Raw genomic sequence first — 24,180 nt, 5'->3', positions numbered from 1 at the left:
TTATGAAGTTCATATTGAACATAAACATTTAAGAACTTAGGCATGGAGACTGTTGGAAAACTCAGAACAAAGATCAACAATTATCAATGACTTAATCGATTATCACTTAAAGAATCATAACAGAACAAGCTGACCACAAAAGGTTATCAAACTAACAAAGCATAAATATCAAACATGTCAAACACATACAGAATAATTATAATCTATAGAACCTATCTTAGTATACTCATATCATTCCAAGAGACGAACAAAAGAGAAAAGTGAGAGAGGGGTGCTGACCTTTTTGAGGGCAGCAGACCAAACGAACTCTCTTTGTTGCTCAAAATCTTCAGAACCCTCGAGTTTAAACCAGATATAGAACTCAACAAAAGAGAGGGAAAACAGTAAGAAAGATGAGACTGGAAACACTAAATTTCTCAGTGTCTTTGTGTGCTTAGTGAGTGTTCGTATTTGTGTGTTAGGTGAGAGCATTGAAGACCCCTTTTATAGTGCCATTTAAGGCCTTAGGGTTTCAGATTTCAAACTAAGATAGTGGAGAGTGACGATAAATTGATGATGTGAGCATAGTCGGGTAAAATCAGAGAAAACAGAGGGGAAATCAATGTCGATTTTACCTGAGTATGAGAGATATGAGAGACTCAACATTGAAGCATAAGAGACCATTGGTCAGAACCCTAATACCCAGAGGTCATTGCATTTGACCTCTGGGTGTCGAATATCAATGATGAAGCCAGCTAACGTCTCATGCTTGCTTCGATTTGAAAGGACGAAAGAAGAAATCTAGCGAGTTGAAGTTTCACCTTTTGATTTGACTTCTTCGATTAGGGCTTTTGAAATTGAATGGTGAAAATGGAAAGAACGACGAGATCATGAGTGTAGGAACAAACGAATGACCATGCATGCCATGGGTTTGAAAGGTCAATGGCGATTTGAGGTTTTATCTCTGGGGGTTAAGGTTCGGATTTGGGGGATTTGAATTTTGATGATGAAACAGGCAAAGATTCAGCGAGAATCATGGATATGAGAGACAAATGAGATGATTTGAAGTTAATTTCACGATCTTGCACTAATTTGTGTAAGGTCTGTTGATTGATGGAGCAGGGGCAGACAAGAGAAAAGAGAGAGGAAGGGGAAAGAAGGGCGGCTGGGCAGGTGAAAAATGATTTAGGGTTTTTGGGGTATTGGGGGCCGTCTTTGAGGTTAAAGATAGAAGATAGGATCTGGGTTGTTGGATCTGGTGATCAATGGCCCTGAAATTTCGAGCATTTAAGGTTTTTTAAAAGAAATTTTGGTGGCCATTGGATCATGGAATTTGGACGGTGGAGATGGATCTTTGGGCGGGTGTTTAAAGATCAAAGGAAAATCAGAGATTAAATGCGAGCCGTTCAGATGGATCAACGATTCAGATGCATGTGTGTTTGTTTTGTGAGTGATAAAGGAGGGTGACGTGGCAGGATCTCATTGGTTCAATGAGAATGGCATGGATTGCCAAGTTGGAAGGGGATGGGGTGTTTGGACTAGGTCAATTCCGAATTGGGACTGGTATTGGACTAGAATTGATTTAGGGAATAGCCACTTTGTATTTAATTGAAGAATTACACATGTAGCACTTTAGTTTTTAACCCTTTTAAAATTAATTTAAATAAGCTTAAAAATTTCAATAAAATGTGGTAAAATTATAATTATTATATAGGTTACTAATTATTTTAATTAATTATCTATAAATAACACATATTTTGAATTATAACATTAATTTCAAAATATTAGCATAGTTACCTAATTCGCTAGAAATTAAGGAGTGAATTTGTCAAATTAATTATAAAACCTATGTAATGTATATACAAAAAATATTTTAATAATCTTAAGATAGTAAATACATTTGTAATTACATAATATTAATACTACTTGATTAATGAGACTAGTACTTAATTAATTTGTAAAATAATAGATATTCATTAATAGAAAATACTTTTAAAGTATTTATTGTAAATTATTAAGTATGAATAAATTCGTTTTAAAAGGGAAGGTCAAAATTGGTCGTCAACAGATGGTGCTCACCGTAGGAGGAACAACATCATCGGCTTTACCTTTATTTTTTGAAGAACTAGGATTTCTGGAAGAAGAAGCCATTTTTATCATAAAGAAAGGGTTTCTTTGAGAAGAAGGTTAAAGAAAAGTTGAAGACAAAGTACAAGTTGAGTAAAGAGAGTTTGAGAAAGTTTGGAGAATTATAAAGTGTAAATGAAGAAGTTTGATGCGTAAAAGTAAAGAAATATGCGACTAAAATCAGAGCCATAATTACCTCGATAACCGGCAAAAGTAATGCTAAATCGTGGAATGACGCATGTTCAGGGCATTAAATGCGGAGAGACATGCGTCTAATCAACTGTCAGAAACTTTTCAGAGGGGGTCAAAGAATTTTTCGCTAAAAAAGTATCTCTACCAACTTTCCGGTGACACAAAGTTGTGCCACCAGAAAGCAGGGGGACTATCTGTATGAGATAAAATATGTCCATATTTAATGTTTGCGTGAGAAAGTGACACGTGGAGTTGAAGACAGAAAACAGTCGGGCCCAACGGCAATGATCTCGCTTGTTATCGGAGAGAATGATACTCATAAAAGCGAAATAAATGCCTACCACCTGGTAGCATTTAATGAAGAATATTCTTTAGTATTAAGTATGCGGTCCGTTGCAGAGAATAAGACATTTACTGCCTATCGTTACACACTCTTCAATGGCTCTCATAATTGTCATTTAAGAGGGGCTTGATCCTAGGATGTTCCCTAGGTACAGTTATAAATAGTGAACTCTACCATCATTGTAAGAGACGATTTTTCCGAGAAGCACACACTGTATTCTATAAAAAAAATTCATTAATATTTTGCTTTCTTGCTTGCTTATATTATGGCTGTCCAACGGGATGGGACGGGACGGGACGGGACAAAATTAACGGGATGGGATGACATTTAGTCGGGACAGTGGCGGGACGGGACAAACGGAATGAAACGGTAGGCCCATCCCGTCCTGCTAACAAACGGGACGGGACGAGACGGACGGTAGGCCCATCCCGTCCCGCTAACAAACGGGACGGGTTCGCGGGCCTTAAGTGCCGTTTTAAAAAAAATATTATTTAAGCATTGAGTTTGGCAACAGATATTCTTTTGACAATGACTAAGTTTTTAAAGTTTGCAACATCTAGGTTTTTGACATATTTAATAAACTTAAAAATTAAACGAAAATTAGGAAACTAAGTAAAGAATTATAAAATATTAAAATAAAAGACTTGTAATAAAATATTCTAGTAATTATAAATTTATAATAGAGTTATAATTTATTTAATATAATTTCAAGCCATTAAGTATCTAAGTAAGAGTGTAAGACAATTCATAAAAAAATTCAACGCTTAGAGCCTTTTATTTTATTAATAGAACTTTCAAATCTCACATACAAATATAATTCTTTTGAAGAGCACCTAATCTACGCAGCCACCTTCTAGGAAGGGTTCTGTTTGAACTAGGCCTCTTAGTAGCCAATTACAAATTATCATACTAATATTTGTAAGCTCCTATATAACTTCGTTGTAACTTATCTATAATTTCTCTCGGACATTGTTCTGGAATTGGCAATGTTGATTGATGTTCCATGAGTTCCATGCCGTCATCGCTCCCAGTGCTAAGTATCTCATTGTATTATTCTTCTTCCCTAGTGGTTAATTTTTCAAAACCAAGATTTTTTCTTTCTGAATTAATCCAATCTCTGAATAATGCGGAAATCTCTAGGTTGTTCTCCGCTAATGAATGTCTATGATCTCCGATTTGAAATCTTGCCACGCTAAAAGCACTCTCCGATGCTACTAATGATGCTTGAATAGCAAGGATATCTCTGGCCATTATTGAAAGTGTTGAAAAAGCCTTGCCACGCTCCCTCCACCATGCCAAAAGTTGTTCGTTGCCTTCTTCGTCTTTAATACTTTCCAATCCTTGATTAGGATAAGAATTAAGTTCATCATCAATAGAGGAATCAAAACCTGTTATATTATCCATATCTTCCCATAGAACTTCTACTCTAGACTTAGAAGTAGAAGGAGCAGTTTCTCCACCTGTTGTTTCCATAGATTTATATTTATCAAACATTGATCTAACATAAGAATATATGTTAGCTTGGCATTCTTCGAGAGATGGTTGTTCATTTTCTTGAATTGCTAAATTCTCATAAATTTTACGAACAAGTCCCTTTGCAACTCTTAATTTTAAAAATGGGTTAAGTATAGTAGAAATTAAATAAACTTAGGGAATAAGGAATTAAATATTTTTTAAATTTTGTGGTCCCTACCTAAGTGCCTAGATAAACCCCCTGTCCCACCACTTTTGGTATGCGCAAATCGTTGCTTAGATATTTCACATGTAGCACGTTGATTGACTTTATCATGTTTAAAAAATTTCCATACAAGTGATATTTTGGGACGTTCACCCTTAGGCTTACCCCTTACAGGAGGTACAGGGGGTAAAGCTCCAGACCGAGATTGACTCTGAGTTGGAGCTTGTGTTGCGGGACTAGTGGGTATTTCATCTAATTCTTCTTCCTCATTTTCTTCATCCTCATTTTCTTCGTCCTCAATAAAAATATCATTGCCAAATTGTCTTTGTAAAGTTTCATAATCTAGTTGTTCTCCGAAATTAATATTATAACATGCGGGGGGATTGGAAAAATGAAGTTTCATCAATATGCGTCATTTCATCTATATGTTTTCTAATTATAGGAGAAGGGCTAGGATTAGGACTAGGATTAGAATTACTACTACTTTCACCTTTACTACTTTTTTTACTAGTTTTTTTAAATACGCCAAATATATTTTTAGGTGCCATAATTTAAATACGAAAATAAATTAAAAAAGTTAACATAAAAATTTAAAACACAAATGAAATACGAAAATAGAACACGTAAAGTAAACACAAAAATTAAGCACTAAAATAATGCGCAAAAAATATATATTAAAATTAGGAGATGGAACGAGTGCACCGTGATTAAATATTGAAACTTGAAGAAATTGCCCAAAATATTGCTCCAAATACTTGACGAACTAATTTGAAGCTTGAAAGTTGCTCCAAAAATTTGCCCAAATACTTGAAACTTATCACTTGATTGCGAGAAAATTAAGAGAATAATATAAATAGAATGTAAGAGATTTGAGAGAGAATGATTTATTTTTGTGGGAAAAATGAAGAAGAATGGGGGTATTTATAGTAGAAAATAGGGTCAAAGTATAATTTAATAAACTTAGAGATTATATTAAAAGTTTGGGGGCTGCTTTGGGGGGTGGGGTGGGGGCCAAATATGGCCGTTTTTGGTTGTTGGGAACGTCTATTTTTACAATTATAGCCGTTGCCCAACGACTATAATTAAAAAAAAAGGGACGCGGGACGGGACGGGTGGGACGGGACGGGACGGGACGAAACGGGACGAAATGGGATAGGATAAACGGGACGAAATGTCCATCCCGTCCCATCCCGTGTCCCGTTTAACATGGGTCCATCCCATTTAAAATTAAGTGAGACGGGACGGGACGCTGGACGGGACGGGAAGGCCTGTCTCGTTGGACAGCCTTAGCTTATATTATCCTTGCTGCCTCCGGAAGCTCTGCGCCCTGGACTAATATATCTGTTGTTTTATCTCAATTTCAAGGCTAAGTCTTATATTTTTGTCCAATTCATTTATCATTTTAGGATCAAATCGATTCACTTCTCTATAAACCACGTATAAATTCAACTGTACCATTTTATGGATAAACAATTGTGTTCACTTTCCCATAAAAAATATGCTGAGTTTTGTCAAGCTTGTTCTCTTTTGTTTTATATTTATAATGTTTCAAATAATACTGAGTTGAAAAAGGAGAAAAATATTTGAAATTGAATCTAAAAATAATTAGTATTTGAAGGCTGATTAAGCAAAAAAAAAAGGCTAATAAATAATCATAGATTCCTCCCTTAAATTTTCAATATTTGATTTATTCCTCATTTGGTATATCACCTAATTAGATTATATCATCAAAAAGAAAAAGAAAATACTCCACTACCTAAAATGATTAGCAGAATATGCTGGAAAAAAATATTTTCTCAAAGTTTGGAGTATATCTTAAAAACTGTCAAATGTCACCAAAGGTCACAACTACTACAAGAAAAGAGCTTCGTAAAGACTGAAATCAAGAAAAATTACTCTCAACTGATATTCAAAACAACGGTCTGCTCAACTGACACCCAGCCCCCACATCTCGAATTCCCCTACTTACAACTCAATATCAAATCCATTCTTGGATTCTTCTGCCCCTGTTTTTACCCTTTTTCTTTTCTTTCACTACTCCTATTTTTAACCCGCCGGGGGGGGGGGGGGGAATTACTGCCTCAGTATTCCAGCTAACAAACGTTTACTTCTCTTTTCTGATAAATTAATTAAAAATAGCAATATTCAGTTTAAGGCATTTATTTGTGAATTAAAAGCAGAATTCTAATATGTAACATGAATTCTTAATGGTAAAGTTACAGACTTAGAGATGTCTAAGCAAAGATCATACAACCTAATTCATTAAGAAATGAATTAGTCTATCGCTATAGTTAAAAAAAAAAAAAAAAACAAACTAAAGTATATTGTACAGTACTAACACCAATTTTCTGTTCACTTTTTGGGGTTTTTGGTTTTATATTGGGTTCTAAAATATTGTAAAAACTAAAAAGAAAAAAAAAAGAAGAAGCTGGCGTCTGTTCATATTGTATATTTATACGACAAGTATGCCCAGAACCAATACAATTCCCCTCTTTGCTTCTGTCTCTATCTTTCTCGGGCGATTCGCTTACTTCGCCGGAGAATTACGTCACTGATCGGATCAACACCGTTTTCGACGCCGATTCAATTCCCTAAACTTTCCGGCAAGGTAAAATTCGCCGCCGATTCTTCTCATGCAAATCAATTCACTAACTGAACATAAAAAGTTTCCCCCAAATATTGTTTGTAATCGTAAAAATTATGCTTTTTTCTGTTTCAGATCTGGTAATGTTGGATAACTGAACGAAGATTTGGATTAAAGAAAGCTTTTCTCGAGAACTTTTGGGTCAATTTTGCTTCTTTTTTTTTTTCCTTTATGAATTAAGGATTGAGTGAGTATGGAGGGGGGTAGTGCGAGATCAGGGGGTATAGTGAAGAAGAAAAGCTCATCTGGGTGTTTGATAATTAAGAAGAAGGATGAGAGAATGGGTATAGGGGGTGGAGGAGGGGGTGTGGGTGTGGGTTCTTCAAGGGCTTCACAGAAGGTGAAGAAGAGGCCAAGGTTGGTTCAGAGTGATTCCGAGTCGAGTGATGAAGAGTTATTGGAGCCAATTAGGAGAAGGGATGGAGAGAAATTTCATAATGGTAGTGTAAAAAGTGGTGGGGAAAGTAGAGAGCTTGGTAGGAATGGGAAGATTGAAAGTGAGAGTAAGAGAAGTAGGTTAGGTTTGTTTGATTTCGACGAGTACGATGAATTCGATGAGGAGATGAAATGGAATGTTGCAAGAACTGGTGGGAGTTCTAGGGAGTTTGTAAGCGGTTCTAGTAGTAGGAGTATGCTGGTTGAGAAGAGGAAACATTCGAATATTGAGAGTTCGAGTAGCTTGTCGGGTAATAGAGCTAAGGGTGATGAGTGTGGTGTTAAGAAAAGGTACGATTTAGATGAGGATGAAGCACATATGCCCATTTCATTGCTTAGGTTGAAGTATCAGGAATCGTCTCATGAACCAATCAGATTGCAGGGGAAAAATGGAGTGTTGAAGGTAATGGTGAATAAGAAGAAGAAGGTAGACCTATCACACAAGGATTATGATCTTGAAAGTAGGAAAGGTTCCAGGTCCGAAGATGTTGTCAAGAAAGATTTGCTAGGTCGAGCTTCTTTGCACTCGGATTCTAAACGCCCTGAAAAACGACCATTGTCTGTTAAAACAGAGCGGACTGAGCTGAAATCACAAAAACCTTTCTTGGCAAAATGCATCAAGTCTGTAGACCGTGGAACAGATGAGACTGATACATCACTTAAGTTGGCACCACCTAGTTCGCAGCCTGCTAGCTCAAAGATGAGGGCGGTTAAGGAAGAAAGCATGTCAGCAGCAGCTGAAGATGTTACCCCTGCTAAAAGCAAAGAAGGAAAATTGAAACAACGTGGGAGCATGGAGAAGCAGCAGCTTCAGCCTGCTAGCTCAAAGGCCAGGGTCATTAAGGAAGAAAGCAGGTCCGTAGCAGCTGAAGATGTTACCCCTGCCAAAAGTAAAGGAGGAAACTTGAAACGAGGTGGGAGTACAGAGAAGCAGCAGCTGCGAGAGAAAATAAGAGGAATGCTTATTGAAGCTGGATGGACCATTGATTACAGACCGAGAAGGAACAGAGATTACTTAGATGCAGTGTACATTAATCCTAGTGGAACAGCATACTGGTCAATAATTAAGGCTTATGATGCACTGCAAAAACTGTCGGGGGAAGATTCATGCAAAAGTAAAAATGACGGTGGCTCTAGTTCATTTGCTCCATTGTCTGATGAGTTAATCAATAAGCTAACCAGGCAAACACGGAAGAAGATTGAGAAAGAACTGAAGAAGAAAAGGAAAGATGATGCCAAGAACCGAGTTTACAAAAAGTCTGCTATGCAAGAGTCTGCAGAGGACACAGATGGTGATCAGCACGAGGAGAGGCTAAGTAGTTATGTAAAGAAGAAAGGTAAGTTACTGAAATGCAAGTCTCATGCAACAGATCAGGAGAGTGATGGTGATACAAGTGGAAATTCATCAAAGGGAGGAAGATCTAAGCAGGATATGTCTGGAAAATCATTTACTGGAGCTGCTTCCAGTACAGTACAGGGAAGAAAAAGTAGGATAATTGGGCGATGTACATTGTTGGTCCGCAGGTCTGATAAGGAGCAAGATTCTGAAGATGATGGCTATGTTCCTTATACTGGAAAAAGAACCTTATTGGCCTGGATGATTGACTCTGGCACAGTGAAGTCAAGTCAGAAGGTTCAATATATGAATCGTAGGAGGACCAGAGTAAAGCTAGAAGGTTGGATCACACGAGATGGCGTCCACTGTGGTTGCTGTAGTAAAATCCTTCCAGTTTCAAAATTTGAACTCCATGCAGGAAGTACGTCGCGTCAACCATTTCAAAACATAATATTGGAGTCTGGCGTTTCCTTGCTGGAGTGCTTGGTTGATGCATGGAATCGGCAAGAAGAATCTGAACGCCAAGATTTCCATACTGTAAATGTTGATGGTGATGATCCTGATGATGACACTTGTGGTATATGTGGTGATGGTGGGGACCTTATCTGTTGTGACGGTTGCCCTTCGACTTTTCATCAGAGCTGTCTGGGTATACAAGTATGTAAAATATTCTCTTTTTTCTCGGTGTTATCATGTTTTTCCCTCTTAATCAGTACTGTGCATTCCTGCACTGCTATTCTTTTTGTGTTGTGGTAGCAAATGTGAAATTTATTCCCGTCTTTTGCTTTCCTTTGATACTACTTGGTTTTTGGACGTCTTCCTGACATTTAAATGTATGAATTTAGTGTTTTACATGCGTGAGAATGTTATCAGTGCCCTTTATCGTCAGAAAATTTTTTAGATTCTTATAACCACTGAGGAGATGAAGGAGGAACAGAAAATAACGGTGGTAAGGTGTGGGGCGGGTCAAAATCATAGTCTGCTACTAACCTTTTCATTGGACATACCACCATAGTCCTAAGATAATTAGAACTGTATGAAGAACCAGGTTACAGAAGTGGAGGAAACAGTGTACTCTGCGATCATCTTGCAACTCTTTACAACTGACATAAAAGATATCTGTTGTTATCTTACCTGATAAGAAAACTGACGTAAAATATATGTGTAGTTTCCACTTCTACGGAATCTTTAATGAATGGTTTCCCCTATCAGTAACATGTCCATGCTATATTTACAATAGCTGAACAGAAAGAACTGGTTAAAAATGGAAAGAAAAAAGTTCCATCCAGTTGAACTGAAAAAAAAGAAGAAGAAAAGAAATGGCTCTGCTCCTAGTTCAAAAAGAAAAAGACACCTGTAAGAATTTTTAATAATGATAAAAGTCTTCTGCTTATTAGCAGCAATGGTTTGGGCTGTCTTCTAGCTCTTTGTGAGCAGGTCTATGTACTTTAGTATTTTCTATGAATCTGCTCCCTTTTTTCTTCTTGTTTCTTAGGAGCAGTCATGCCCTTCTACGTTACATTATCACCATCTTGGTCAACAGACTCTCTTTGAGCTCCATGTGCTAGTTCATTATTTGATATAATCGAATACACTTGCTACTAAATCTCATGCATGAATGCAACCATAAGGGAGAAAAATGAAAAGGAGCCATGTGACAGAGGTCAATCAACTGCAGTTATGTAATCTAGTCCATTTTTTGTGACTGATCTTGTTATCCTTATAGTGAAACAATCAGTAAACCATTCCAAAAATTAACTATGTCCTCTTCCATTCCATCTTCAAGACTGTTTTGGTTTGTTGTTTGTATCATTAAATGGTTGGAAAGAAAGATAAGTGCATAACTATCACTAGAATTGATTGTGTAATAGGGAAATGAACATTAATTAGGATATTTCTTTCTTAGAACGTCATACCTCTATTAGGCATCTCCAAAAGCAACATGTGTAGACTGGGATTTTGAACATTTTTGTCACTAGAATTGATTGTGTAATATGTAAATGAACATTAATTAGGATATCTCCTTAGAACATCGTACCTCTATCCAGGCATCTCCGAAAGATGCAACATGTGTAGACTGGGATTTTGAACATTTTCTGTTACTTTATATTATTATTTACTCTTTATAAGCATCACGTTTACATGCTTCTCTTTTCTACAGATGCTTCCTCCAGGGGATTGGCACTGTCCAAATTCCACATGCAAATTTTGTGGGACTGCCAATACTACTGCAGAGGAAGGTCAGGCAGCTGCAGATAGGCTCCTCTACTGCAGCCTGTGTGAGAAAAAATGTAAAGCTGTTTGCCTTTTGGAGGTTTGGTCGTTGACGCCTTCTATGCTTGAGCTGAATTATTAAACTTTCATTTTGCAGATCACAAATCATGCAGTCTGGATATAAATGCTTTACCAGCTAGTTCTAATAATCCATCTGTATCATTTTGTGGGCAGAAATGCCAAGAGGTATTTCTGTTATTCTGTTTGTGAGTTCTCCTGTCTGATGTATAGCATATTAAGAATCACTAAAGAGTTATCAAGTTTCACTATTCACTATTTTGAAATTGTTGTCCCGTCTCAAATCCTAATGGAGTTATAGACTGTCATTTACCTTCATATCAAACAAAATGATATTTGGCATTAACTCTTATTCATGTGTTGAAAATTGCAATCATGATCTTCCAAGCTTTAGAACCTTCAGAATTCAATTGGTCATTTTCGGTACATGTCTCGCTTTCAGTCTCTTTGTCAGAGAACCTGAGTTGAAAAGCCAAAACTTTTCCTTCAACAATTTTATGCCTGCTGGATAGTGTAGACCTAAGTTGCTCGGACTTGGGTGCGGGTGTCTGTTACGGGTGCGGATCTAGAGGTCGGATCTTTCATTATCTAATTTTTTGGATTCGGGGGTACGGATCTAGGTACGGGTATGTGTGCGGAGATTCAGCTAAAAATAATTCAAATATCTAAAAATAGATTTATAAAATATGCCTAGATTATGATTCCACCATAGCTTTTGTTTTTATTTAAGAAATCATTGTATCTGTCTCGGACTCCTCTGTCGATTTTGGTTAAAGTACTCAAAATCGATTGACCAAATCTACTACGGATCCCACACCCACATCGTGTTGACACGGGTGCAGCACCAAAGAGTCCGAGCAACTTAGGCGTAGACATGATTTGACCTGCTGTTGCAAGAGAAAAGAAGCTGTGAATCCACAACTCTGCAACTATATGCATGGACAACAAGCAAGAGTGAAGGAAGAACTGAAAGGACTAGAAAACTGATCCAACAGAAATGCTGTGGTCTTTAAAAGGTCTGTGAGCCAATGAAGATGCAGAAACACAGAGCTAAAAATTGCAAAAGCTTGAACTTCAACCCTGAAAATAATATGAAGAATCTTAGAACCAGCTTGTTTCATCTGAATCATTTCTTTTATTTCTTCTTGATACTGTTTTCGACCAACCACCCAGCCTGTTGTTAATTTTTGCCACTTTAAATTGAATTCATCAGATCTATCAGCTTGTTTCATGCATTAGCTTGCTGGTAGATGATACATCCATTGCAATCAGTTGGCTTCAGCACTGTAATATGCGTATCTGTTTACTGAAATATGATATTCGCGGGTTGTAATCCTATTAGACGCTCCTAGAGGAGCCCGGATCCATGAACTTCTTTCATTTAGTGATCTAAGTCCTTTTCACTGCAGCAACATTTAAACCTTGACCATAATTTGCACAAGATAGTTCATGGTACCAATTCTACATGTGAAGAGCCTAGCTTCACTAGGCTTGTTAATTTATTACTTAGATAGGATGTAACAGTTTTATACAGTGAATCAAGAGGGGCATTCTGCCGATTACACTATATCATGGGGGGGGGAGGGGGGGGATCCTCTAGATCCTACACATGATTTGGGGTTTACGCCTCTTCTGTTTAGTTAAAGAAACCAAAACTAGCTTCTACTTTTGGCCTTGTCATACCAACATGATATTGTTTTCCAATTCTCTCCTTGATAAGATCCTAAAAATGATTGCAGATCTCTCTGCTCTATACATCAGGAAAATAGAACCTAGCCCATCTACTTCAATGCCTTGTCAAACAGACAAACTGTAGCTATGCAATCATCTCCTCTATAAGGTGCACATGATTCATGAGGTTCATTAGCAACTTGGTATCATAGGAGCCGTCTCAAGAAAAAACTTGATTGGAAAGTTACATCCCCTGTTTTTGTTAAAAAATGCATAATTCATTTGTAGCACCAAGAAAGTGCAGCGATATACGAAAATCAAAGGATTGTTGCTCATTTTAGCAAAGGAAGGAGTTAATGAAAGTATGAGAAGATCAACATCATATACATTCACCATTTTACACCAAGAGTTGGACATCTAATTTTTAGAACATCTATGATTGCAGTCCATCCAAATGTTCCATAGAGTGCATGCAGGAACTGTGCTCCAAAAGCATTTCAAAGACTTCTTTAACCTTTTCCCTAGCCAGCTTTCTAATACACCTTTGTATTTCGTGTAGCCCACTGCACCGAAATAAGGTTCAAGAACAAGTTCCAGATCTGCTAATGGAAACTGCAGTAAAAAGCAAATGTGGTGTTGTCTTATACCACGTTTGGAGGCTAAAGGGATTCATGTAGCCTACATTACAGTGATCAAGGACATATATGATGGAGCTAAGACCCGGATGAGGACAATGAGAGGAGACTCGGAACACTTTCCGGTTGTGATGGGGTTGCACCAGGGATCCTCCCTTAGCCCGTTCTTATTTTTCTTGGCGATGGACGCATTGACAAGACACATTCAAGGGGAGGTGCCTTGGTGTATGTTATTTGCATATGACATAGTTCTGATTGACGAGATGCGAGATGGTGTTAACGAGAGGCTGGAGGTTGGAGACCGACTCTCGAGTCTAAAGGTTTCAAGTTGAACAGGACCAAGACAAAATATTTGGAGTGTAAGTTCAATGACGTTACCCAGAAAGCAGACGTGGATGTGAGGTTTGATACACAAGTCATCCCCAGGAAAAAAAGTTTGAAGTACCTTGGGTCTATAATACAAGAAAATGGGAAATTGATGAGGATGTCACGTATCGCATCGGAGCAGGATGGATGAAATGGAGGCTCTCTTTCAGTGTCTTGTGTCTTGTTTGATAAGAATGTGCTACTAAAACTTAAAGGTAAGTTCTACAAAGTGGTGGTTAGACCGACTATGTTGTATGGGGCAGAGCGTTGGCCAGTCAAGAACTCCAATGTCCAGAAGTTGAAAGTTGCTGAAATGAGGATGTTGAGATGGATGTACGAGCATACCAGGTTAGATAAAATTAGGAATGAAGTCATTCGGGATAAGGTGGGAGTTGCTTCCGTGGAGGATAAGATGCGGGAGGCGAGGTTGAGGTGATTCGGGCATGTTAAGAGGAGAAGTATAGATGCCCCAGTTAGGAGGTGTGAGAGGTTGGCCTTGGTGGGCATGAGGAGTGGTAGAGGTAGGCCAAAGAAGTATCGGGGAGAGTTGATTATGCAGGACATGGTGCAGCTGGAGCTTACTGAGGACATGACCTTGATAGGAGGGAGTGGGTGTCGAGGATTAGGGTAGAAGGTTAGTAGGTAGTCGAACATGTCCTTTTTTCTTTCTTAGTCCGGTATCATTAGTGTTAGTATGGTTTCGTTTTATTCTCAGATTGCTATTACTACTTATTGTTTGATTGCTTTCTTTGCCTCGGTTTTCTTAATATCTTGTGTTGTTACTACTTGTCGCCGCTGCTCCTTCTCATATTTTCTTCAGCCGATGGTCTATCGGAAACAACCTTTCTGTCTTTACAGGGCAGGGGTAAGGCTGCGTACATCCCACTCTTCCCCGACCCCACTCGTGGGATTACACGGGTTTTTTTTTTTTTTTTTTGTTGTTGTTTTTTTTGTTTTGTTGTTGTTGTCTTATACCATGTATTACATGGGTTAGCATCTGTTGGACCAACTACCAAAAATATGAGGCTAAATCCTTTCTCCGTAGCTTGTAGATCTTGAACTTGAACCTATAAATTTCTGAATGTAGCACCCAAGGGTGTGGCCTAGTGGTCAATGAAGTGGGTGAGAACCATGAGGTCTCAGGTTCAAATCCCAGCGGAGGCAAATACTAGGTGATTTCTTTCCATCTATCCAAGCCTTGGTGGATAGAGTTACCTGGTACCTGTTGCTGGTGGGAGGTGGCAGGTATCCCGTGGAATTAGTCGAGGTGCGCGTAAGCTGGCCTGGACACCAAGGTTATCAAAAAAAAAAAAGGAAAAAAAAGAAGATAAATTTCTGAATGTAATGGTAGCGATTTGTACAATCAAAGCCGAACAGTAACCTGAAATTGCTATATGGAACTTAGAGACGGAGTGAGGGAGAGAGTAATGCAATTGGCTTGTTGAGGACACAACGGTTATCAAAAAAAAAAAAAAAAAAAAGATAAATTTCTGAATGTAATGGTAGCAATCTGTACAATCAAAGCCGAACAGTAACCTGAAATTGCTATATGGAACTTAGAGACGGAGTGAGGGAGAGAGTAATGCAATTGGCTTGTTGAGGCTTGAAAAGTGAAAAGGCCAAACAGTTCAATACTGTGGAGAGGCGTGGATGAGATGAAGGAATTTAGAGCCCCTTCCCCTTTGTGTCTTATCCTTGATTGCTTACTGGTTCCTCAAGAGTCTTTAACTGGAGTTTTCTTCTCTCAAATAGTTACCACTATGCAAATGCATGATCTGCAAAACTACCAGTTTGGTAGCAAATTCAGTTAGGCTTTTGCTATTTTATTGAGAAGCATGCAGTTTACCTTGAACATTTTGTGTCCCGAAATTTCTAATTTTCTTTTAGATTTTGAACCTTTTTCAAGCTCAAAATTAGTGAAACTATTGTTGACCTGAGATAGTCTATGTTGCTATCTCTCACAAGATGTGTTTGAATGGTTCAACTCATTTCTCTTCTCTGTTTTTGCAGCTGTATGATCATCTGCAGAAGATTCTTGGTGTCAAACATGAGATTGAAGCTGGATTCTCATGGTCCCTAATTCAACGAACGGATTTAGACTCTGATCGTTCTCACCATGCCTTTTCTCAACGGGTGGAGTGCAATTCTAAGCTAGCTGTTGCACTGGCTGTTATGGATGAATGTTTTTTGCCGATTGTGGATAGGAAAAGTGGCATCAATATTATTCATAATGTTCTCTACAACTGCGGGTAAGAAGCTATTTACCTTCTATGCCTTGTTGTAAGTTTGTAAATGTTGTGCTAAATATCCAATTTAATATCTGAAGGCCCTCGTTATTTTTTGTAACTTCATTAAGCTGGCTGAATAATTTAATATGGCCATTTGGTATTAATGACAAATGTCGTAGAAATACGAATGTGAAGATGGATATAGAAATGATCACATCCCATATATAGTGGCTCATTGTTGAATAAAAAAATGGATTTATATGATCCCATAGACTTATTTTAAGGATTCTAATTTGGAAAAAGAATTGTTAGTTTTTATTTCTGTATCAGAGTTTCAACGTTCCCAACTGTTTGCGGACCCACTTAGTAAGAATATATTTGTGCTGGAAAAAGTAAAAACAACTTCTGCTTAGAAGCTACCTTTTTTCAACTTCTTACTCAGCAAAAACAACTTCTGCTGCTAGCCTGCTACTCAAAACAATTTTGCTCCTTTAACTTTGAAGGGCAGCCTTGGCGTAACTGGGAACGTTGCTGCTATGTGACCAGGAGGTCACAGGTTCGAGCCGTGGAAACAGCCTCTTGCAGAAATGTAGGGTAAGACTGCGTACAATAGACCACTTGTGGTCCGGCCCTTCCCCGGACCCCGCGCATAGCGGGAGCTTAGTGCACCGGGCTGCCCCCTTTTTTTTTTTTTTTTTTTTAAAAAACTTGGCCAAACACCATAACTCTCCCAGATAAAACTTAAAGAAAAAACACTTCTAGTGAAGCTTGGCTAAACAGGCTATTACTCAGCTTGTCTGACTGATTGCCAAAGATGGAGCACGACATTTAGTTTGAGAGGGGAGGGAGTACAATGTTTATGATTTTACATTTTGTCTCTGGGCTGATGCTCATAAACATAGTAGAAGATTGTTGAATTTGCTTTTCCCAGCTGTCCTTGTTTATGTCCTTAATTTGCCAGGACTCTTTAGCACATGCTTTCTCTCTTTATCTTCCTCGTAGACACTTCCCTGAAACACAGTGATTCTCTTCTTAGAAGCCTAGTTAGAAATAGATTATTCCCATGCCTTTTTTCTGTCGCCAGAGAAACCTCAAAAGGCACTATGAAGTTAAAAGCCATAATTATGGGGATGTGGCTATTCCTTCTTCATTTATTCGTGATTCCTTATGATATAGTTGCCTGTTAGAAAAAATATTACTTTTCTTTTGTGGATTGGGTTTCTGAATCACAAAGAACGGCTATCACTAAGGGCAATAATGTATTGATTTTATTGGATCATCCCTCTTCTCTTGTTTGGAAATGGAAAACCGAATTGTCAATTAAGCCAGACGATGTTTCTTTTGTGCTGTCTGAAAATAGTTTTCCCTATTTGCTTTATTATTTTGCGGAACTATGTGCTTGCGTGTTTCTAGATTCATCTTTTACCCGGTTATCCTTTTCTATAATCTTGGTTGTATTATTCAGCAGTATCTGACACTGTTTTTCTCTCCTCTGAAGCTCAAACTTTAGCCGGCTGAATTTTCGTGGCTTCTATACTGCAATCTTGGAAAGGGGCGATGAAATAATATCTGCTGCATCCATAAGGTATACTGGATTGCTCAAGTTGTTCCCATGTTACAATGCAAGTTTATTTTTCAGATATTGATAGAGTTGGGTGCATGAATGTGGATATGTTGTTTAACAGTTGAACTCTCTCAGCTGTCCCAGAAATTGCAATTGTGTTCCTTGCATTAGGGATTTATGATCTTTAGCAAAACGTAATTGTGCGTCATCAATTAGTCTTTGAATTTATTGCAATAGTGGACTATCATTTTTGCCAGCATTTAACTGAATGTATCTCAATGTCAGCTACTGCTCCAAATTACTTGTACTCGCAGTAGTAATTTCTTGTCATATGTTTCTTTCGTCCATCTTTTGGCATATATTTTTTGGGTTCTAATTTTTGGAACTGATTCTACTTATTCCTTAAATACTATCATCCCTTGTTTTTTAGAGGACACAGTTGAAAGATTTTTTTTGTAGCTATTAGGAGCCACTTTTGTTGTTCCGCTAACTAAATTCAGCATAACTTGCATTTTGTTTGGTCGCTTGAATAAGGAGAATTATTCTCTTAATTAGATTCAGTAAAACTTATACTTAGTTTGGTTTTAATTTTGCCTCTTCTTATAAGTAATAATATACACATAAGTAATCTATGTATTATTTTATGCAGGGTAGAATGTGGAATAAGAATACATGTATTAACAATAGATTGATTAAAACTACTGAAACAATAAAGATACCCTCATCTCTTTAGACTCAACAACAATAACAACATAAGTGGGGTTTGGGGTAGAGTGTACGCAGACCTTACCCCTGCCTTTAAGAAGGCAGAGATGCTGTTTCTGGTAGACCCTTGGCACCCTCATCTCTTCAGACTCATATTTCTTTTAATACAACAAACCAACATCCAACAAGAAATAACCCCTGCAGTGTAATCCCTGCATTACTAATCTCTGCGTTATTAATGCCTGCATTACTAATCCTTGCATCATAGTTACATTACATTATTTTTCCGTGTTGTACCTTTTAATCTTGTAACGCACAGGAACTTTCTGAAGCATTTGATCTTATTATTAAAGGAACTTCCCTACTCATCATTCTCTCGAATTAATCAGTCTGTTAGATAATTTCTTGCTTTCCTTTGTCCTTGTTAGTTTTCCTCTTCTCATGTTTGTTCCTTCATGCCTTACCAATCAATAAACATTGTTTTGGCTGTAAACTGTTAGGATCCATGGAACTCAACTTGCAGAAATGCCATACATTGGGACCAGGAATATATATAGGCGCCAAGGGATGTGCCGCCGGCTGCTGTCTGCTATTGAGACGGTATGAGAATAATTATTACTGGTTGTCTTTGTTGGCTCCACACTTTATTCATCTAATTGTTTTGAAGATGGGTTTGTGTACATAAGAAATCATTGAGATATGTCACATACGTCATGTGCATATATTGCTATTGCAATTTATAATGAGTTATTGAGAGTCATCATTCTGTTAATGCAAAAGGATTCATTGGAACGGAGGGCATCTCAATGCTTTTCCATTGCTGTTCTGGTCTTAAGAAGTAGCAGATAAATAATTTAATATAGCACTTTGTTGAAGTGGCAGAAACAGCATCAAAGAGCTACAAAGCAAATGGTTGTGGGAAAATGTAGGATGCTTTAGGAAATATTGTGACACCAGATGCTCTGGAAACAGTGTAATACAATTTATTTATAGAATTGACATTTGGATACATAAAAATGTCTTTTAAACTTCCAAGAGTTAGTTGCACCCAAGGGTGTGGCCTAGTGGTAAATGAAGTGGGTGAGAACCATGAGGTCTCAGGTTAAAATCGCAGCGGAGGCAAAAAAACTAGGTGATTTCTTCCCATGTGATCAAGCTTTGGTGGATAGAGTTACCAGGTATCCCGTGGAATTAGTCGAGGTGCGCTCAAGTTAGCCCGGACACACGGTTATATAAAAAATACAATGTTAGTCTCAAAAGAGGCATCATAAGTAGTATTGCACAGTTGTATTGTTAACGAAAGAAAGCAGAGACAAGACCTGGCATCATCCAAATTGAAATTCTGTTCATTCCTGTTGTTGCTCTCATTTCCCAGTAATGGACATATTTGTACCTAGTATGTGGACATCTTATGACCTGAAATTTTTTATGCTTGCTACCAGTATAAGTGATTTTTCCAGATGGTAATATGCATGTCATACCTTTTCCAGCTATCTAATGCATCTGCTTCCAGTTAGTCAGGGATTATGTCATTGCATGTCCATTTTGTTCTTTGTATTTTATTCTTCAATATTGGAGTGCAGACCAACGATTTAATTTGTGGTCTCCTCTTTCCAGGTCCTCTCCACTCTAAAAGTCGAGAAGTTGATTATTCCTGCTATATCTGAGCATATGCATACTTGGACGGTAGTTTTTGGATTTAATCCACTTGAGGAATCAGAGAAGCTAGAAATGAAGTCCATTAATATGTTGGTGTTCCCTGGGACGGATATGCTTCAAAAGAGGCTACTAAATGGAGAGACCCTAGAGGGTACTATAATAATTAAATTCCTGCTTTTACTTTTTTTTTTCCCGTTTTGCTTGCCTTATTAGGAAAATAAGCTGATATCTTAATCTTATATGTCCATTCTTGTGATTTGGATGTCTGGATTTTTCTGTAGGTGGTAAAAATGCTGGTGACTCGAAACATAGTGTTCCTCAGTTGCCTGCTTTGGTTGAAAAGGCTGATCAGGAATCCCTTACTAGGTGCGATGGAAACTTGCGCGATGAAGCCTGTGTAGAAAAAGTTGATGACGTTGATGCAATAGATTCTGATTCTCCAGCTACTGCTGTCGATTTAAGTGATAGTGCCATGGTTAGAGAAGAAAGTACTCATTGTGGATCTCATATTCAAATCTCCAGTCAGGAGGATAAATCTGTCAAATCTAATATGGAGAAGAAACTCGCTGAATCAACCACAAAATCGATTCCCTCCTTTCCTTCCGGTGCAAGTGTTGGAAACACTGATCTGGGAGATGCTGCATTGGGTCCTTCCTCTGAAGTTGATGCCCAGTCATCTGAGCCAATCCATCAAACAATTTGCAAGGAAAATGACCAAACCACTTGTTCGATATTTGGTATTGATTCATCAGATGAAGCTTCTGCCAGAAACATGAATGCAGAGAAACAGAATGAGGAGGTTTCAGATACTACCCCCATTGATGCCAATGGGAAAAGTTTATCGGCAGATACCACAGATAGTTGTTTTCTAGAACCTGCTGCACAAAGTGAAGTAGAAGAAATAGACAAGACAAAAGTTTCAGTGTGTGTATCTGCAACTTGTGCGAGTGCAAAGCCTGCCATAAATTTCTTCTCAGACACTACAAGTGGACCTGATTTGCAGAATGGGCTACATGTTGTGGCTTTAAAGCAAACTTCTGATGTTAAACATCTTGGTGACTTAAATGTTTCTGTGGAGGAGGGAAATTTGGATGCCTCTCCAATTGGTGATAGAGTTTATGATAATCATGGTGCTGAAGTTTCTTCTTCTAGACCTGCAATTGACTCCTCGGGTGAAACTTCTTCAAAGCAAACTTTTGATGTTAAACGTCTTGGTAACTCAATTTTTTCTGTGGAGGAGGGAAATTTGGATGCCTCTCCAATATGTGATGGAGTTGATGTTAATAATGATACTGAAGTTTCTTCTTCTACACCTGCAATTGACTCCTCGGTTGAGGCTTCTTTAAAGCAAACTTCTGATGTTGAATGGCTTGGTGGCTCAAATGTTTCTGTGGAGGGGGGAAATTTAGATGCCTCTCCAATTGGTGGAGTTAATAATGGTGCTGAGGTTTCTTCTTCTAGACCTGTAATCGACTCCTCGGTTGAAACTTCTTTGAATGCTGCTCTGGTAAATAACACCGACTGTCAACTTGATCTCTCTCCTGGATCTCAAGCATGTGGCTCCAGCTTGAACTCTTCCGATGCCAGTGCTGAAGCAAAAGCTTCTTTTAATGAGAAGATTGTTCACTCTGAGCCCAGTCAGGCAGAAAGTCATGAAGTAACTGTGGTGAGCAGTTGCAGTGGAACTGTTCATTCTTCTGCTAATGTTTCTTATGCACAACGTGCTGCTGAAGAAACTGCGGTGGGCAGTCAGGCTGAAAGTCATGAAGTAACTGTGTTGGGCAGTTGCAGTGGAACTATTCATTCGTCTGATGATGTTTCTCCACAGCATGCTGGTGAAGAAAAGATTCAGACTCAGGTCTAGGTCTATTGATGCTAATCATACTAACAATGCTACTTAAACATTACCTTACTCAACGGTAAGCTTGATGTAGGATTTCATACAATGTCCCATGAAGTTGTTTCTCTAGCTGAACTACCTTTTTGTGTAATCAAGGTCATTTGATGTCCCTAAAGCTGTTTGGGTTTTGTCAATCACACCAATTTTGATTCTCCAGAGTGTCATGTGGTAAAGGAAAAATCAAAGGGAAAGGTTACTCAGCAAGGCTACAGAAAAAAGTGGTCCAGATGTTGTGCAATTTCTATGCGGTCATCCAGGTTGAAGATGTTTGAAGGTTATAACAGCTTTCAATTGGATGCTCAGAAACTAATGTCCTAAACCAGTTGAGAAAGTTGGACAGTAGAGACCCCTAGGGAGCTGGTGTAAAGGAAATTGTTTGGCTATACAATTACCGGCCTATTAGTAATATCATTGTCAAATGAGTGTGTGAATTGTATCTCATGGGTGGGGCAACAAATTTTGTGACTCTGTGGACTCCATTGATGAAAGACTCGCGAAGATTTTGATTGTACATATGTAGTTCTGTGTAGATCTTATATTCTGTTCCCAAGGTCCTCAGAGATCCTTGTAATTCATCACTTGAAATGATAATAGCACCAAAGTATCCAAGTTTCTGGTTAACTTCTTCACTATGTGATCCCTCGTATTTTGCTTGTTAGGACTGTGCGCCCCTCTTGCTAGCAACACAGATTCTTTCCATGTACATATTATTTCACATATTGGATGGTTTTCTAAGTTCCTGTTGCTACCCAAAAGTTTAGCTTATCGCAGCAGATATGACAAGTTTTTCGTTTATCTTCATATATTTGATGGAATGGGTTAGATACATTTGTGGTCGAAAATTTCTTTGTTCATCTATATATCTATAATTGATGTACTAGACTTAAGGTAGATATCATACTGGGATTATCTTATCCAGTTGGTGCGAGTTCAGGAAAAAAAAAAAGGGAGGGAATTTATGTTTATAATGTTGTCACAACAACTGACAAAATAATTGGAACTTTGACATATTTTATGCAGGCGCACACATATTCCTTGCTATATTCTTTATCTGAAACTCAAACTTTGGCAACACAGGACGTGCAGGCTTGTCTATTTTGTTCTCATAGTACTTACTTTCCTATAAATGACCATTTCTTGTTAGTTCTCTAAAAGAATCAATATCTATCATGGCAATCAAGCGATTTGTTCAAAGGAAGTCTTTTGCGATGGATTCATATACAGGTTTAATACCTTATCTTCACGGTGTAGTTAAGAGAAGGAAGTTTCTCCAAGGATTTCAAAGGCTCGAGAAAGGGAAAAGCCTTTGTCCCTCCGATGAAGAAGGGAGACATAAGTTGATTCTTCCGAAGAATAGGAAACCAAGTGTTATGCCAGGTTGTGGGTTATGGAGATGGTAGTAATTTAATTCTCTTGAAAACAAGAAATTATTTTATCGAGTTTGCATCCTTCTGTTATAATGCTACTTGGAATTTCTCAAACAACGGCCATTTCTATGTTCACCCATTTTCTCCTTCATACAAATTTTTGTCATCCACACAATTAATCATAAGGAAAAAGAAACATTGCTCGTGTCGTCCCTATTCCAGTTTATATATTGACCAAGATGATTAGAATGACATGGTTCTATCATCTATGTCAAAATAACTTTCATATCAAATTAATTAGTATTCAGTATGTATAGAGCTCAAATAGATGTTTTACTTGTCCTCTGAATTCTTTATGGATGTACGATATTAGCATTTTCTTCTACTCTAGGGTCACTTTTGCTAAGTTCCATTGGCACAATAATATGATCTGCTCTGACTATAAAAAGGACAAGTCCGCTCTCATGAAGAAGTAAAGTTGGCAAATACCACAAAACCATAAATAATGAAATTGATCTAACCAACAATTTGAAGGACTCCAAACTAATAACTAAACTCGGTTGGATTATCAAAGAAGGATAATTTTCTAGAAAGGAAGCAGCAATATCAGTATAGGAAAACAAAAGGAACATTAGTTATTTAAAAATAGTTGCAGTGGTCTAGTGACCAAAGAGATAGAGTAACAACCTCGAAAATTAATGCTGGAATTTCATCAAAAGCAAAATTAGATGAAGTCTTTATAACCCAAAAAAAAAAAAATGTAAGAAATAGTCGTTAATCTATTGTGTCCATCTTTTTTCCTCCAAATCGTATTCTCCTTCTTTATCTATGTCTTTTTGTGTTTTATAGAGTTCATCTTAATAGAATTGAAAGAAATTTTTTTTAACCCGTACACACATATAAAAGACTATTTACATTATTGATACAATATAACCTATTATAACTTAGTTAGTTATCATATTATTTTTTCAAGATCCAATTAATACTCATTAGCAATTACTTAACTATTATAATTTTAAGTGACTTGATCATGTAATTGACTTTTGTAAAAGTCAAAAC

The 24,180-nt window shown here is 37.7% G+C and overlaps 1 protein-coding gene across 2 annotated transcripts; it reads left to right on the top strand.

The window, feature by feature from the left end:
* Positions 1 to 6,752: 6,752 nt before the first annotated feature.
* Positions 6,753 to 22,375, top strand: LOC107791595 (uncharacterized). 2 transcript variants are annotated; one of them, XR_001649297.2, is made up of 10 exons: positions 6,753 to 6,927; positions 7,039 to 9,391; positions 10,896 to 11,025; positions 11,106 to 11,194; positions 15,709 to 15,947; positions 17,425 to 17,511; positions 18,696 to 18,795; positions 19,813 to 20,005; positions 20,136 to 21,773; positions 21,851 to 22,375. XR_001649297.2 is itself a non-coding variant. In XM_016613677.2 (9 exons), the coding sequence occupies exons 2-9, from the start codon at positions 7,157 to 7,159 to the stop codon at positions 21,716 to 21,718; spliced, it is 4,656 nt and encodes a 1,551-aa protein (XP_016469163.2). In that variant the 5' UTR covers positions 6,753 to 6,927; positions 7,039 to 7,156; the 3' UTR covers positions 21,719 to 22,375. The 2 variants fall into 2 exon arrangements, 1 of the variants encoding a protein (XP_016469163.2); XM_016613677.2 differs by having other exon boundaries at positions 20,136 to 22,375.
* Positions 22,376 to 24,180: the final 1,805 nt, after the last annotated feature.

The sequence above is a fragment of the Nicotiana tabacum genome, chromosome 14 (genome assembly GCF_000715075.1).
Source record: "Nicotiana tabacum cultivar K326 chromosome 14, ASM71507v2, whole genome shotgun sequence".
In the NCBI taxonomy this organism is placed as follows: Eukaryota; Viridiplantae; Streptophyta; class Magnoliopsida; order Solanales; family Solanaceae; genus Nicotiana; species Nicotiana tabacum.
This window is presented reverse-complemented; position numbering and strand designations above follow the sequence as displayed.

Coding starts and splice junctions, on each gene's coding strand:
- LOC107791595 (XM_016613677.2), top strand. CDS start 7,157: ATGGAGGGGGGTAGTGCGAGATCAGGGGGTATAGTGAAGAAGAAAAGC. Junction 11,195..15,708: donor GTGGGCAGAAATGCCAAGAG/GTATTTCTGTTA, acceptor CTGTTTTTGCAG/CTGTATGATCATCTGCAGAA. Junction 17,512..18,695: donor ATATCTGCTGCATCCATAAG/GTATACTGGATT, acceptor GTAAACTGTTAG/GATCCATGGAACTCAACTTG.